Below are 17,556 nucleotides of genomic sequence, written 5' to 3'. Positions count from 1 at the left end.
AAGTGTTTCACCATCTGTCTCTATCATGTTTCCCTGGTTGCAGTTCCAGCAGCCCTGTTGGGGAGGACTAACTTCTTTTTACAAATAGGCCAAATCTATTGATTTTGGCCAACAGTCTCAGATTTAGAAAAACATAATGGCTTTCCCTTTATCTTATCTTTCTTATTACTTATGAAATCATCAAGTAATAGTGTGAATAATAAAAACAGTACCCACTCTTGGGTATCCTTCCAGAATTTTCTATATAGAAACAAAGATATGTATGTATATGAACACTTAAAAACAAACCCATGCAGTCATCCTACACACATGCATACTGTTCTTGGTTTACTTTATGACATATCCTAAACATCTCTTTGTATCAATGAGTAGACATCTTTTCTTTCTTTCTTTCTTTTTTTTAATGGCAACATGGACTACGTATGTCTCTAATGCAATTTTTTAAACCAGTTCCCTATGATGGGTATATCCTGTTTTTGATGGTTTTAATCATTGCTACAATGTCGATTCCAGTAATACTTTGGGGAGTATATGTCTATGATGAATTTCTAGGTCAAACGGTATGGGCAACAAAATAATCTTTCAGTGATAACAACAAAGCAAAACAGGTCATGAGCTTCTGGATATAAGAATGAGGTAAGAATGGGGAAAATTTTAAGGAGGATTTCATAGAAAGAATAATCTGATAAATTTTCCAGTCTGCCATTGAAAATAGGCTTAAGTATCATTTGTTCTTTTTTGTTGTCGTTTGCTTTTTTTTTTAATACCCACTGCAAATGGAGACTCCAGTAATGATACTGAGATCCAAAAGTTATACTTAAAAAAAAAAAAAAAAGATTTGATATAGAAGAAAGAATGGGAGACCTGAGGTCATGCTATGGTTCTTCACAAATGCCCTATGATCTTTGGCGAATCACCTATTGGAATCTCAGCTTTCTCAAATGTGAATGGAAAGAATTGGAAGATCTATAAACTTTCCTTTAAAATGGTTTTCTGTGTTGTGTCTGTGACATAGGGCTTCTGGGAGAATTGCTCATGAGTGGACACGCCCAAACCTGGAAGCTACAGCGCTCCAACCATGGACTCTGTTAGTGAGTTCAGCCTATGCCTGGATAAGCACTGCTGGATGCAAAGAGGCAAATAGAAGACACTTTAGGAGAACATTTTTCATGTTTCCCATACTGTCTTTGTTGTGTGGCCCCAGACAAGTGCTCACCAGCTGCAGGAGAAATTTGAGCCAATATTCTACCTGACTCAGCCCTCAGAATCTTCCAGAGTAAGGAGCAACCTTAGGGATGATAGAATGTTAGTGTTCCTGCTATAGTTTGAGAAACCTGGTCTTTTCCATCTTGGAGTCTGATTTCCAGAGAGTATTTCACTGAAATAGACACTTTGGCCTTCATAAATCTAGCACAGAAAGATTGGTCATTGATAATATCTGGGTTCTCTTTCTAAATTCCTCACTTAAACAAATAATTAATATTTTTAAGTTCCTTAAAAGGCCACCACTTTTTAGACCACTCCAAATAAATTAATACCTCCATATTTTCAAGTTAGCCCAAGACTGGGTAAAAAAGTAAGTGCTCACTAACAATAGCAACTACTAATACTATTATGATAATGGAAGGTGAGCAATTTTGTAGAAGCCAATTAAGATAAGGTTCATGATCTGGGAAACTTTCAAATATATCAATAGGTTTGAAGAGAATATAGGTAGAAAACATAACTTCTTTATATCAAACAGTATATAAAAATTTCACTCCCTAGCACATTTTACTATAAGTTTTAAAATTTACACTGCGCTCTCTCAGTAAACACAGACTAGGCATATATTTCTACTCACTTTTCTTTGTTTCTTTTTCTACTTATTTTTCATTCATCATGAGGTTTAACAAATCTGTGGATTTGTCCTTGGCAAAACCACTTCATACTTTGGGTTTCCCCTGAAATCCCAGATTACCAGACACATCAAACCAAAAGTAAGTACAAGTTCACCATAGATATGATATGTTCCTCTAGGACCTGCTGCTTGATATCTTTTAAGTTCAGTTGGGTTTCTTTGAGGAGGGATAATAACAGTGTTAAGGAAAAGGCTAGGATAACTCAACTAGAACCAACAAATTACTTATGAACTTAATGAGCTTTTGGAGGTCCCCAGAATTTAAGTTCCTGAAATGAATTTCCTCAGACAGTAGACAGATGATTCACCAACTATGGCCATCAAGGCAGGCTGAGTCATCAAAAGTCAGTTGAATCACCTGCTTTCAGCTGGCTGGATATTTCTGTCTCTTTGAGCACAAGTATTAAGCACATAAATATATGGAGAGTATGATATCCTTCTTAGGAAAAACCATACAAATTGCTCATGCACAGATGGACTGCATTAGTGAAAGCAGATCAGTAATTGCTCTTATTTCCTGATGATGAAAACACTGCCCTCAACACCTACCTCCCAGATTCTCTTACACACCAGATAGATAAACCAAGTGAAACCTGACAACATTCCAGATCAGGATTGAAGAGACGGAAGGCCAACTCCATAGAACCACACGCTAGTCCAGAGAACATCATGAGATGTCATTTGTGGAGCTTGCTTCTAAAGTCTGGATGTTAATTTGAACCATACACACATACACACACACACACACTATTGAGTAGAGAGATTTTGAAAAAAAAAAAAGTTTCACAATGAGGGAGTATTGAAAGAAGTCAGCTAACATTTTTACTGGAAATACTGAGGAAGCATTTCTAGGTGTTCAGTTCTCTTGCATGATTTTAAAAGCTTTTTTTTTTGGCGGGTAGGGTGGTGGTGGGGGTTGGCTGCCGAGTGGAATGGAGATTTAGTGGAGGCCAGGTGGCATTAGAAAAAGAATGAGGTCAAGAAACATGAAGATTCTTCAGCCATGTGATCCAGATGAATAGCCAGATGAAAAAGTTGTATTCGATTAGTGTTTCCCAAACTTGCTTAAATATGAGGATTGCCTGGGGCACTTGTTAAAAATACAGCTATCACTTGCCTCACCCAGATCTACTGAATTCAAATCAACAGGGTGAGGCCTGAGAAATGACTTTTTTAACCAGCACCTTGGGTGATTCTAATGTTCAGACAAGTTTGGGAAACACTGTATTAGGTGATCAGCAGGATAGCTTTCAGCTCTAAGATTGCTCAAATGACCCTGCAAAATACCCAACCTTTTTTTTTCTCCCCTGTCCAAACTGGGGAGGTAAGAATCAAATAGAAAACAAATAAAATTAGGTTGTGGGAGGAAAAATATTGGTGGGGCTGGTCTGCCACTAGATTTTAATATATATGAAGATTGTCTTGGGTACACTGTACTCAATCTTAGATCCTGAAGGGTTCTGTGTAGTGCCTACTCTAAATTGACACCTCCGCTCAGGAAGGGCCTGAGAATTCCTTAATTCTGTAGTTTTTTTTTTTTATTTTTATTTATTTATGATAGTCACAAAGAGAGAGAGAGAGGCAGAGACATTGGCAGAGGGAGAGGGAGAAGCAGGCTCCATGCACCGGGAGCCCGACGTAGGATTTGATCCCGGTCTCCAGGATCGCGCCCGGGGCCAAAGGCAGGCGCAAAACCGCTGCGCCACCCAGGGATCCCCATTCTGTAGTTTAAATAGCTCAAGATCCTTCTTGAATTTTCTCTCTAGTATATTAACAAGCTCTGAAGCCAACAGAATGAAGGCATCAAGAATGTCAGTAAGCAGGGTAAGCACCCAAATCAGGCAATGACCTCACCTACTCAGAAAACCGAGCCAAGCTGGTTCAACATGAAGCTGGAGAGTGTGCATCAGTTCAAGGATGTTGTCATAGGATATTAGTCAACCAAGCAAGGAAGTATCCCAGAAATCAGAACAAAATTAGTTCCCCATTGCAGGGTACAAACTCTAGATATCCTCCTTGAGCAGTTTTAATTTCTTCTCACTAAGCCATCTGCTGACAAGACACATTGGAGCAAATTTGTTTAGAAGATCAAACATTCACAAATCATAAATTCATTCTTTCATGTATTTAGTACTACATATTGAAGAAATTCATCTATTCATGTATCAACATTGCTTACTGAGTCCTCCAGGCATTTTCTAGGTCCCCTGAATAGAGCAGTGAGCAGGACATGTTCCTCGGTGCATTCTAGAAGATGTTCTGGAGCTTGTATTCCAGAAGGTGAAGGGGACCAGAATATGCTGCCCCAAAATTTGCCACTTTGGCAGAAATATTATTTTGACCTGAACTAAGACACAGCAGATGTAGGTAAAAAGCTCCTTAGCCTCCCTCATCTATCTAAAAGTGAATACAAAATTCCCTTCATGAATGTGTCCCCTCTCCACCCTCCTATATCAGGAGGAGAAAAACAGCCTTTATCACCTGAGACAGACATAGTGCCCACAGGGACACATAGTGCCCACAGGGACACAGAGACAGAACATAAAGACTCCTATCTCTGGGAAAGGAACTAGGGGTGGTGGAAGGGGAGGAGGGCGGGGGGTGGGGGGGAATGGGTGACGGGCACTGAGGGGGGCACTTGATGGGTTGAGCACTGGGTATTATTCTGTATGTTGGCAAATTGAACACCAATAAAAAATAAATTTATTATTAAAAAAAACAAACTTTAAAAGAATAAGAAGGAAATAAAGCATGTCTACACGGTAAAAAAAAAAAAAAAAAAAAATGGTGTCTACGTCCGTGGTCTAAGCGTTCCTTTGGGATTCTCACTTTATTTCTTGAGGCCCTCCCTACATATGCGTGTGAAATAACCCCTTGTCTCCTGTTAATCTTTTGTCCATTTGATTTTGAGGACCCCAGGTGCAGAAGTGAGAGGAAGTTTCTTTTTCCTCTCACACAAAGGGGAGATAGACAACACACAAGGGAACAAATAAATAATAAGACCCCGTCGGAGGTGAAGTCTGAGCCTTCTTTTTATTTTTATTTATGATAGTCACAGAGAGAGAGAGAGAGAGGCAGAGACACAGGCAGAGGGAGGGAGAAGCAGGCTCCATGCACCGGGAGCCCGACGTGGGATTCGATCCCAGGTCTCCAGGATCACACCCTGGGCCAAAGGCAGGCGCGAAACCGCTGCGCCACCCAGGGATCCCAAGGTCTGAGCCTTCCTTGGAGGCCTCGCTAAGGAGATCCGGGAAGGGCCTTGAGATGGGCGCGCCACCCCAGGTGCCCATGTGTCCGTGTCTGGTGGGTGGAGGAACTGAGGTCCCCAGTGGACCAAGGACCTTCCCCGGGGAGGGGGGAGGCTAGAGGCCAGCTTTCCTAGTGTTCAGAGCTGGTAAGCTTAACTTTCCGAATGCTAATTCCCAATGAAGAGGTTTTATTATTGCCTCACAGATGCCCTCCATGTATTTCTGTGAGCCCTTTTATATTGATTGCTTGTGGGATTTAAGTGCTGGAGCAGTGTAAGACTCTCTAGTGTCAGCACTGAGGAATCCTCGCAGCTCATTTTCAAAAAAATTAAAGGACAACAATGAGCAAGAAATACTGAGGTGCTGTAGAAATGTATGCTTTTAATCTCACCAGACAGAGACTCTGGGAAAATTCTTTGTTCCCAGTCAAGGGAAATCTGAAATGGTTTGATTGCCAGAAAGGAGACCCGTCCCAATTGTTATTCATTCTGTTCACTGGCTTGAAAGTTATTTTTACCATGCATCTTTACAGCCACATTTGCCTCCAGACTACTGATAATACTTGAATCCTTCCACAGAAAGAAAACAATGAAACTCTTTTTTTTTTTTTTTTAAACATATTTGACTCAGTCTGCTTTGGTTTGTTTCCCATGAGCCACATGGATGAAGGGCATGTTCAAATATGATGCTGTCTCCAAAATATTTAACAAAAGATTAGTTATATCAAAATGATTTTTCAGCATTAGTACAAGATAAGTTACTCATTCTAATGTTCCTATGGCATGTTGTGCTCTCCCCTTGATGCTTGGAAGGTAGGATTTTACGCCTGCAGCTGATGGAAATAATTACTTTAGTATTTGTTTTTCCATACTGTAATACTTCAAGACTGACTTTCTTAATCAACCTGACTAATGCACTAGTCTGAACATCTTTGTGAGGTTCACTTTTGTACATATAAAGGAGCCACCGCCATCTGGTGTATTAGAGAAGATACTACAATTAGCATGTTACTTGCAATCCCACCAGGCAAGCAGCCAATTTTCCAGACCATGAGAATTTTCTTATAGACAGATGGGAAAGTTCGAATGGCCACACAAATTTAATAGAATAAAATATTGGTTAACTGGTACTAAAGTAACTAAAATCCTTAATTAAGTTATTTTCTTGATGATTGAAAAGAAAACAGTGCACTATACTCTGCATTTAGGGAAAATGAAAGCAAGTGTCAATGAAAGAAGTAATGGGTCTGTGTCGAGGCGTCGGGAGGGCCTAGGTTCGTGTGCAGCGCCCTTCGGCCGGCCTGAGCCCCAGAGTCAGCTCCCCTTTCTCGCCCAGCGCCCCCAGGCCGCTCTCGGGGCTCACGGAACAGTACCGAAACATATCCACAAACATCTCCTAGGACAGGAAGGAGAGCACAGACCCTGTTTGGATCAAGCCCACCGCCTAAGCCTGAATGATGACTGCGGAGTCAAGGGAAGCCACAGGTCTGTCCCCCCAGGCTGCCCCGGAGAAGGACGGGATTGTGATCGTGAAGGTAGAGGAGGAAGACGAGGAAGACCATATGTGGGGGCAGGATTCCAGCCTACAGGAGACGCCGCCTCCTGACCCAGAGATTTTCCGCCAGCGTTTCAGGCACTTCTGTTACCAGAACACTTTTGGGCCTCGAGAGGCTCTGAGTAGACTGAAAGAACTCTGTCACCAGTGGCTACGACCAGAGATCAACACCAAGGAGCAGATCCTGGAGCTGCTGGTACTGGAGCAGTTCCTTTCCATCCTGCCCAAGGAGCTCCAAGTCTGGCTGCAGGAATACCGTCCCGATAGTGGGGAGGAGGCTGTGACCCTTCTAGAAGATTTGGAGCTTGATTTATCAGGACAGCAGGTCCCAGGTCAAGTTCATGGACCTGAGATGCTCGCAAGGGGGATGGTGCCTCTGGATCCAGTGCAGGAGTCCTCGAGCTTTGACCTTCATCATGAGGCCACCCGGTCCCATTTCAAGCATTCATCTCGGAAACCTCGTCTCTTACAGTCACGCGCTCTCCCTGCCACACACGTTCCTGCCCCTCATCACGAGGGGAGTCCCAGAGACCAAGCGATGGCATCTGCACTATTCACGGCAGATTCCCAGGCAATGGTGAAGATCGAGGACATGGCCGTGTCCCTCATCCTGGAGGAATGGGGATGTCAGAACCTGGCTCGGAAGAATCTCAATAGGGACAACAGGCAGGAGAATTATGGGAACGTGTTTTCCCAGGGTTGTGAAAACAGGAATGAGAATGAGGAGTCAACCTCAAAGGCTGAAATTGCAGAAGACTCAGCGCCACGTGGGGAGATGACAGGAAGATTCCAAAAAGATTTTGGAGAAAAACGTGAACAGCAGGGCAGAACAGTAGAGAGGCAGCAGAGAAACCCTGAGGAAAAAACTGGAAGAGAAAAAAGAGATTCGGGGCCAGCTACAACCAAGGAAAAAAAGCCCGCCACAGGAGAGAGAGGCCCAAGGGAGAAGGGCAAAGGTTTGGGAAGAAGCTTCAGCCTGAGTTCAAACTTTAACACCCCTGAAGAAGCTCCGACGGGAGCAAAGTCCCATAGATGTGATGAATGTGGTAAATGCTTCACAAGGAGCTCAAGCCTTATTCGCCATAAAATCATCCACACTGGAGAAAAGCCCTATGAATGTAGCGAGTGTGGGAAAGCCTTCAGTCTTAACTCCAACCTGGTCCTGCATCAGAGAATCCACACAGGAGAGAAACCTCACGAATGTAATGAGTGTGGCAAAGCCTTCAGTCACAGTTCAAATCTCATTCTCCATCAGCGGATCCACTCTGGAGAGAAACCCTATGAATGTAATGAGTGTGGGAAGGCCTTCAGCCAGAGCTCAGACCTGACAAAACATCAGAGGATCCACACAGGGGAGAAACCCTATGAATGTAGTGAATGCGGAAAAGCTTTCAACCGAAACTCATACCTTATTTTGCATCGGAGAATTCACACCCGAGAAAAGCCCTATAAGTGCACTAAGTGTGGTAAGGCCTTCACCCGGAGCTCGACCCTCACTCTGCATCACAGGATCCATACCAGAGAACGAGCCTCTGAGTACAGCCCTGCCTCCCTTGATGCATTTGGTGCATTCCTAAAAAGCTGTGTGTAGAGCAAGAATTTGTCCGCAAGCCATTTCCCCCTTTTGTTTCCAAAATTACTTCAGAGATATGTGTGCCCACGGAGGGGAAAAAAAAGAGGGCCTTAACAGATTCAAAGGAAAAAAATCACACTTCAGGATCCTTGTAGTTCCATCAGCAGCGTTCCGCCTTTGCATTGTCTGTGGGCATGTAATCCTTCCACACGGCCCCTGCAGGGAAAAGCTAGTCATATGGAGAATCCACACGATATTTCCATGCAAGATAAAAGCACACATAATGTCAAATGTCAAGCTTTTCAGTAATGAGGATACCTATTAAGGCGCTCTCAGACTCAGCAACCACAATATAGGATTGAAAGATTAAGATTGGCTCTGCAAAAGTGATACTGGGGTTTAAAGCTGCTTGCCACAAACAAGCCCTACTTGGCCAACAACTTGTTATACCTTATTTCTCAAAAACAAGGAACAGTTAAACTGCATTGGGACTTGCTGCTCAAACTAGTTATATATATGATAAGTTATATATATGATCACTGGTAGCCTGCCAAAGCTATAGAAATCTAGGACTGTGCTGATGGGTATCAAACCAAAGATTTCTAGCTCTTCCTGGAAGAGGGTATGTGCACCAGTCTACAGTTCCAAAGGACGCAACAAATGTAGATGGTTCTATCCTCATCACTGAGATAAATTCTACTGAAATGGCAACAATGATTCAAAGCCCTTCTCTCCCTACTCGAAATCCCAAAAGCACTATTCGCACTCTGAAATGCATTTCTCCACTAGTTTTAGCACTTGACTGATTGTAGACTGTCTTTTAATCCTCCATTGTTTTGCGTTTGAAAGTTTTCATCATGGCCCCTCCCTCCCCAAAGAGATGCTTCAATTGTCAAGGGATCTGTTTTATCCCAGATAGCACTGGAGACAGTGCTGAACACCTAAGAGGCACTTGTTATACCTGACTTCTGACAGTACTTACACGCTTATGATAAAACCCTGTGTGAATCATGAGTACCAGAAGTAAGTAGCCTGGCCCAGCTTTTGAAGAGGACCTTTGGAGTCCAAGTCATGCTAACAGCTCCAGGGTCTGATGCTCTTTTTATCCTGACTATAAAAGAAAGACACTGGCTCGCTGCCTGCATAGACTCTTCCTAGACACAGATTTGTGAGTAAATACCATGGAATGTCAGAAACAACTCTCTCGTCATTATCTTAAGAAAAATAGGAATATTTACTAAGGCCGTGTCTTGACCTCTTTCTGGGGCAAAAGATCTTCGCCAGAATTTTCTTCAGTTAGCTGAAGGACAACATGATCATTTAGGCACTTTCTGAATCATTTATAACTAAAAGTACAGCACAGAAGATGTGATTTTTGTTGCATTTCAAAAAAAGGAAAGGTGTAAAGGGCATTTTCCCCCCACACTTTCCAGAAACTTGGTAAAGGCATTTGATACCATTAGCTGGCAGTTACCCAACATGTTTGTTGCTCTGAGAAGTTCACCAACAAGCTGAGATGTGGCTGTATCATGGTTGAACTGCACAATTTTTTCTGTTTCTCATCCCCTGAAGACTGAGGGGAGGCTATGAAACTGATCTTTTCCATCGAAACAATCGACAGCCTAGAAGCTAATGACAGATGGTTTTCGGATACACACATGGGAGACCCAGCTATCATGGGCAACATAGGCAGTCCTTAGGGACTTGGGTAGAAAGGTCTTTGTTCATGAGAGCATGCAAATGATGGTGGACAGCCCTGCAGAAACTTAGAAAGAGACCCAAAGACTCTCCCCCTAATGGGAGAACCCCACATGAGTTTTTCCATCAAGAAACAACTAAAACTATCCTTCATCAGTTCTTTGCTGACTGACAGCTCAAGCCCACAAGACAGTATGGCTTTATAGGGAACCAGTGAGGTGGGGGCAGCTGTGGCTTCAGTTCCAGACCAAACAAATTCTGTGCAGCAGTGATTCTTTGGCCTCTCTTTCTAACTGGGACCAACTACAACTCTCCTGGAGCTTCTAAGCCGTTCCATCAGTGTTGGCCTGCAGAAACTTAAAGGAGGCCCATTGGTGACCAGGATATTTCCATCCATCCAGTTTAAGAACGACAGAGGAGATATTCAAGAAGAGTATATATACCTAAGTAGCTTTTTTATACTAAATGAAAGTAGAAGAAGTGCTTTTTTAATGTTTTCTTCAAAAAGCCACAATGGAGGCTTCACACAAAATTGCTGGTGCTTGTCAGCAGAGACCCCCTGGGAAGCCCTGGGAGCACTGGGGCACTTGGCCCAGGCACAGATCAACGCACCAGCTGTTCTGAAGAGGCAATGAACTTTGGTTGGTTCCACATTCACCTTTCTTTAGCCACAATCACATGCTGACATAATGCAGCCACCATTTGCATTTTTTGAAAAGGAAAGTTCATTGCAACCTGCGCCTTGCATCTTTGTCCCACGTTGACCATGGGATGGTCACAGTGGTTGCCTTCAGATCTTTAGCAGACGCATTTCTTCAAGCAGCCATTTGAAAATGTGTTTTCTGAAGAAAAGAGGCTATGGCTGTTGATTAAAACCATTCATGTCATGTCCATTTATCAGCTGCCCAGTGCAGAGTGTAATTGGGTCATGGTCAGAAAAGCTTATTACCACAGCTCATTAGTGTCTGGACATTCAGAAGTTCTTGACCAGCTGAAGCCTTTAAGTTGAGTACTCTGTAGTTAACCATTAGCATGCTAGTTGACCTAATGGAAGTTTTTTAAGGGTTTTTAGGAATATACCTTAAATATACCTGCCAAGAAGAGAAGTAAAATTCTTCAGATTGTGGGGAATTTGTTTCTGCTCTGGCCTGGCAGGCAAGGCTACAGCCTGAGAATCAGAGGCATCTGTGAGGCATCTTTGATATGTAAGACACTTAATATTCTATTAAAGACATAAAAGTGAAACTGCTAAATATGTACAGAGAGCTCGCCATGTCTGACATGTGTGACAATTGACATCTTACATACATCAGAGAATTCATTCCAGAAAGGAACCTCATGAATGCGATAAATATGGCAAAGCCTTCCATCACATCTCAGCCCTTAGCATCAGAAAGCTCACACTGTAAATAAACTTTATTAATATTGTATGTGAGGAAAACTTTCATGTAGACCACTCATTGCTTTGGACAGAAAATGAATTCCGTCAGTGTGTTCCAATCATGTAATGAATTTCAGAAACACTGCAGAGGAAGCTCAATCTTAACTCCAGAGGATCCACAAAAGAAGGGGAAAATGTGGGGAAATGCTAAAAAGAAGGCAAAAATTGTTCCTGCTCGGTAATTTCTATATATTTTGTAAGACCACAACATCAGTGTCCCATGTTTGTACCTCTACCCCAGGTTGTCGTTCTGTATATTCCCTATAAAAAAATGTATTTTATTTTAATCTATTTGACAGAACACATACTCCAAAAGAGCAAAGTTTTGGAATGAGTAGTTAAAGAAGTTGATGTGGGTATAGACAAAAAGTCAGTTTACAGAGCTGAGGAGCAGGGGAAATGAGAGAAAACCTTCATAGTTGGCTTGGAGAGGAGATTAGGAGAGAGGTTAATAGGACTCTAAAATGGAACCATTTCTAGAAACATCTGCATCTTCCTGAACGTTTTCAAAGCCAGAAAGTGGACCCTTACCTGCCATGCCAAGAAAATAGGTCTCTGAGCTTATAGTGGTGGGGCGAGAGAGGGCCTTCTACGTGAATTGAGAGTTGGTGAGGTGCCCTGGAGAAGCCAGCGGGACCACTTAACCTGGTGACCAGATTGTGGAAACCAGTCCTGCTTCCCCCACTAACTCTGATCTTCATGCTTAGGAAATTTGGGATAGCAAAGCACCATGATGGACCCTTTCCTTGAAAATAGGCACTGATGCATCCAGTTTCTTACACAGCAGTAAGTTTTTCTAATACGGCTGGAGAACCGTTTTTGCAGCATTCCCTTTGACTGTGCTGTGTACCTTCCCTGCCCCGCACTCACTTCCTGGGATTGTTCTTTCCCTGCCATTGGAAGGCTTGTGAAGATTCATAGTTGTGAAGGAATTTTTTTCCTCCTTTTTATCCTAGAGTTGATCACCTTTTATTCTGGGGTCTGGTCACCCTGAAGTCCTCATCCTGAAGCTAGCTAACCAGGTTTATCCTACCATCCTCATGGAAGATTTGTTATGTGAATTGGAGTAACAGTATTAAAATGTAGTCAAATGGTGGCAGCAATACTTGCCAGAGGAGCTATATTTTTGTGAGTCCCACTCTGAGCAGCTTCTGAGAAATATTTATGAAGGGGCTGGGTTCCCCACTTGGGAAACCAAATGAAGGTCTGCAGGTTGCAAAGTGAAATGTAGAATCAGAGAAGAGGAATTTAAGTGGTATGAATAGATCTTTTCGTAGAAGTTAGAGTAGATTTTTATTTCAACTACTACTGGAGAATTCAATAAAAAACATTATTTGAAAAGTTTTCCTAACATAGGTTTAGGTTTTGTTTTTAGAATGGACACACTACTGTACATTTAAAAGCAGTTACTTATTTTGCTACTCAGATTAATTTTTTATTCTATCTGAAGATGAAATTATCTGTTTTACTTTTCAAAGCTTTGTAAAACAAACCTGAAGTTATAGGGAGGATAAGCCATCTCCGATTCTGCAGGTCAAACAAAAGTTGGGGAAATATTTTGGACATCTTATCTGACAGAATGTCTTAATGTGAGAGTTTCATTTCACATTGTCTGGTTCTGTTTAACAGTGGATACCATAAACTTCATGTTTTTCTCTTTATCCTGAAACGGTGGAAGTTAAGGAGAGGCACTAGGTTGACTTCTACACAATATTATTTTAACAGCTTAAAAAAAAAAAAAGTCGTTAAGATTTCTCCCCTCCATTTAGTTAAAGAATCATGGCTCACTTCAAGTTACATAGAAATTATTAGCAAAGCTAATTGGCCCTAAAGTTAAACTTTCTCCCTTTAGCAAGCACTCATTAAGTAGTGAGGCTAAATGTTTTAAGATAGTAAGAAAAAAATGAGACCTGTGAGTGATTGAAAGGTGACATAAAAACTCGGATTTTCATTCCAGTTTCAGATTTGGGTTTTAAAGTTCCTTCAGTACAGGGAAGGGACTAGGCAGCTGCAAATTGCCCTGACTCAGGTGTGTTGGTCAGTGCTCACTTGTTTTTCCCTCACCTCAACCTCTGAACAGTTTAGGTAAGGTTTCTTTCTGCCCTAGCAAGGACAAAGCATGTTAGGCTTAGAGCTGCTTCTGCTAGTAGCAGGGGTTCTTCCGTGAGAACAAATAGATGGGGGTGGGGGGGAAGGCAGCAGATGGTGGTTGTGAAGGAAAATCTTGATCTAAAAATAATAAGAGTTTAAGGGTAAGGGGGGGCACTGCAAGCAAAATCAGCGATTATTTTAAAATGAACATACGTATTTTTATTAACTTGTAGTTAAATATAGATTATTACAACCAGGTCAACATGATAAGCCTAAATCTATATAGAGAGCTAACTCAGGCAATGTCTTGTTTATCTGTAGACTGGATAAGACAAACCTTTCCTGTTTTGTCAGTCCCTAGTTCCTTAGATTAGAATAAATTAGACCAAAAGAAGAAACTCGTCTTTGTATACCCGCAGAATTAAGTTATTGCTATTGAAACCTGGCCTTTCATTTCACTAGTCTTAGAAGAGTCCAGATGCTTAGTAGATGTTCAATAAGTGATTTTTAAATTGAATTTGTTCATTTCAAATCCTCATTAACCTTTCTAGGAAGGCTTCTTTGAATAAATAATGGAATCTTAGAGGAAAAGTTGGGTTTTTTTAAAGCTAAGGAACTCCTCTCTTGGAAATAATGTGAAAACTTGATGGAGGACTAAAATTTCCATGAGAAATGGCAGCCAAATAACAGTTACATGCATTTGTAGTCAATGGTCCATTTTAGGAGGCCGGTGATGTCTGACAACTGTTAGAGCAGATGGGGAAGGAAATTGTGGGGAATTGTAATAAATATCTCTATGTCGTTTCTCTTCTGGGTCATGGTAAAACAATAAATTATCACCTCTAGGTGGCAAAAAAAAAAAAAAAAAAAAAAAAAAAAAAAAAAAAAAAAAAAAAGAAAGAAGTAATGACTGAGGTTGAGGTTTGGTTAAATAAGAAAATTCTAGAATATGTCCAGATTGTCAATAATAGCACATGAAAAATGTAACATTAATTAATAATTAATATTACATTAATGTAATAATAATTTTATGCCCTGTAAAACTCTAGTCATCAGTTAGGTTCACTACTTCTTAAGGTAGAATGATTTTCTTCAGTTTTTAGTCTGTAGGAGAGAAGTATTCCCTGAAATTGTTTGACTCCTCCTTAACCCCTTCGATGCCCAATGTCTTGCACTTACTATGTTCCTACTTGTTGAATAGTACCAATTAAATGAAAAATTCTAAAAGGATAGCTAATTGGAAACCAGTAAGATCTATTCCCACAATCGGCAACCTTGGGCCAGGAATTTAATATATCTGAACAGGCTGGTCAGAGAAGTCTGGTGAAATAGTGAAAATAATGTGTCTATTTCATAGGTTGATTAGGAAGATTATATGCCAAGTTCAATGCATGGTATATAGTTGGTGCTCAAAAAAGTGTTCCTAGTACACACACACACACACACACACACACGTGTACACACACGCCTCAGACACTTCAAATGAGTCCTATAAGCAGATGATATTCACTCTAAATTCTCTTATATATTCACTATAACCTCCCTCTAGCTAAGAAGGAGAATCAGTACCAAATTAAAATGTGTATATGAAAATATATATTCTTTGCTCTGATAATACTTTCAGGATTAGAGATCATTTGGGATGGCTTATTTTTAAAAAAGCTTTCCTCAATTTATACCCATAGACACAAGTATAGGTTTCTGTGGGTGTTTGGGGCTAGGATTGAATGGAATCAGGGAAGAGTTTAATTTGGTTAAGTAACTGGCTGTTTTGCAACTAATGATTTGTAAGTAGCAGTGTGGCTGAATTTTTTTAACACAGTTTCTGAAATTTATCTTAAAAAGTTGATCTATGGTAGGCTTTAGAGTAACTTCATCATGATTTTCTTGCTTTCAGGAAGATCCGTTCATATAACAGAGTAAATGTCAAATTTTAAATGGGAAATCAATATTCTTCTCTGAGAGGCTTTGAGAATAAATAGCTACTTTAAATCTTTCTTAGGAAAGGGTTCCATGAGCACGTGAAATGACAGGAGCAGATAAAGTTCAGAAGGAATTTTTGGCAAGATATTTTTAACACTAGCTATGTTTTCCAGTAAGTTAACAAACAGCCAGGACATTAGGGTATAATGTAACTCATGCACCTTTTTCCTTCTAAATTTACATGTATATGTGTGTCTGCATTATAGGCAATTCAATGGTTGTGAGATTGATAGCAAAAGCACTTTTCTGCAAAAATCCCTTGTAGCTTCTTTCCTCTCTTTTAAAAAGAACCAGAAATGGGGAACCCTGATAAGTATATTCTTCACCACTAGGGGGTGACAGCTGATAATGAATCAGCTTTCCTTAACCTGCGGCAAACCACTTGGCTTGGTTTGGAGGTATTCCAGTGACGTTTCTTCTCCTACTGACTGGGTGGTGATGTTTGGTTTGATACATTTTGTTTGCTGAACATGTTCCACACCTGGTAGGATTCCTGCTGTGATGCATAACATGGGCCTGATGAAAGGACAGCCAGTGCTGGACAGCTTTGTAGATGTCATGTAACTTTCTGGAAAATTAGTTAACAGGAACATTTATTCACTCATGCACTTATTTAATAAATATTGGGAGTCCCCGGGCCTGTGACAATGCTGGAGATGCAATGGTGAACAATGATATATAATCTGTCCTCATGGAGGTACTATGGTAGGGGGAAAAATAACAAAAACCAGGTAAACAAACACATCAGTAAAATAATTGTGAGCTTTAACAAGACATAAAAGAAAGTTGAGGGTAAGATGTAGTATAACAGGCTAGAAAAGAGATACTATATTAGATCCAGCATTATTTTTTCTAAGGCTTTGCTCTTCTCCATCTAAGCAGCAGATTTCAGAGACACGGTTATTTTCCACTCGTATAGATTCTGGCATGTTCTCATAATTCAGAATTTTGGTGCCTTCTGAGCTTAGAATATCACAGATAGTTGATAGCTGGCACTAGCATTTCCCCCTCGGTACACTTCTCACAGACATTTAGAAAACTTCATTAGGAGAAGCATCAAATGGAAAGAATGTGCCTGCCTCTTTCCATTCTGCACTTCAGAATGGAAATTTCTGTGATGTAACCAGCTAACTTGCATCCATTTTGTCTGAATAGCTGGATCACTTCTTGGGAAATATCACACACACACACACACACACACACACACACACACACACACACTTCAAGTAAAAGATATTGTTCATTTAAAGTTATCCATCATGGAAAAATAAGAAAATAATCCTAATGCTAATATAAATATTGGTAAGGCTATAACCTTGGTGCTGTTGAGATTGCAATGTCTTCCAGTCATTACAGATCATTTAATGCCATTTATAATTTTCTTGAGTTCTTTTCTTACCTGAAAGACCCTCCACCTCTATTCTCCATCAACTTGAATCCCCCTCATCTTTCATCTAGTGGTTCTCTGTCTCTCTCTCTTTAAATTTTCCAGCATGCCATATGTGTTCCTTTTTTCTTTATTCCAGAAGCACTCATGTGATTGAGCAACTTGTTAAATACTACATCTTTAGTATTTTATAATCATTTAATCTCTGTTAAAAGAAGATGTTGCCTGGCTACCCAACAACCCTTCCTTTCCCAGCCTCTCTTGCAGCTAAGGATGAGAAAAATGACCCAGTTCTAGCCAATGAGATGTAAGGGGAAATATACTGGTATCTTATGAGATGTATGCTCCATGACAAAGGGGAAAGGGTGTGTGGAGACCCTCTCTTGGCCTTGGCTTCTCCCTTGTCCTTCTTTGGGATGAGGTTATGAAGGATGTAATGGCGGGATCTGCAGAACCATCTTGTGAACAAAATGGGAAACCCAGGAGACTGTTGGAGATGCCAACCCAGTGCTCTTGAGAATGTAACTGAAGAACCAGCTCTGGAATGACCACTCTTCTCCTTATTTAATTTAATGTCTTTATTATTTGCACCACTATTATTTGCTCTGCTATTCCTGGAAGCCAAACAGACCCTGGCCAACACAATCTGAATAATGCAATCCTTCAAAACCATCATCTCAT

General features: G+C 40.9%; 2 protein-coding genes across 4 annotated transcripts in view; both read left to right on the top strand.

Moving 5' to 3' along the window:
* The window catches only part of ZNF365 (zinc finger protein 365), a 128,150-nt gene that overhangs the window by 52,946 nt on the left and 57,648 nt on the right, over window positions 1-17,556 (top strand). The window lies entirely within an intron of this gene.
* On the top strand, window positions 6,397-14,350 carry LOC121488036 (zinc finger protein with KRAB and SCAN domains 1). The gene has a single exon (XM_041750266.1). It carries the CDS (start codon window positions 6,602-6,604, stop codon window positions 8,291-8,293), a length of 1,692 nt encoding a protein of 563 aa, XP_041606200.1. The 5' UTR covers window positions 6,397-6,601; the 3' UTR covers window positions 8,294-14,350.

This window comes from Vulpes lagopus, chromosome 3 (assembly GCF_018345385.1).
Source record: "Vulpes lagopus strain Blue_001 chromosome 3, ASM1834538v1, whole genome shotgun sequence".
NCBI lineage: Eukaryota > Metazoa > Chordata > Mammalia > Carnivora > Canidae > Vulpes > Vulpes lagopus.
This window is presented reverse-complemented; position numbering and strand designations above follow the sequence as displayed.

What these genes read in the sequence shown, in the direction of transcription:
- LOC121488036 (XM_041750266.1), top strand. Translation starts at nt 6,602, where the DNA reads ATGATGACTGCGGAGTCAAGGGAAGCCACAGGTCTGTCCCCCCAGGCT.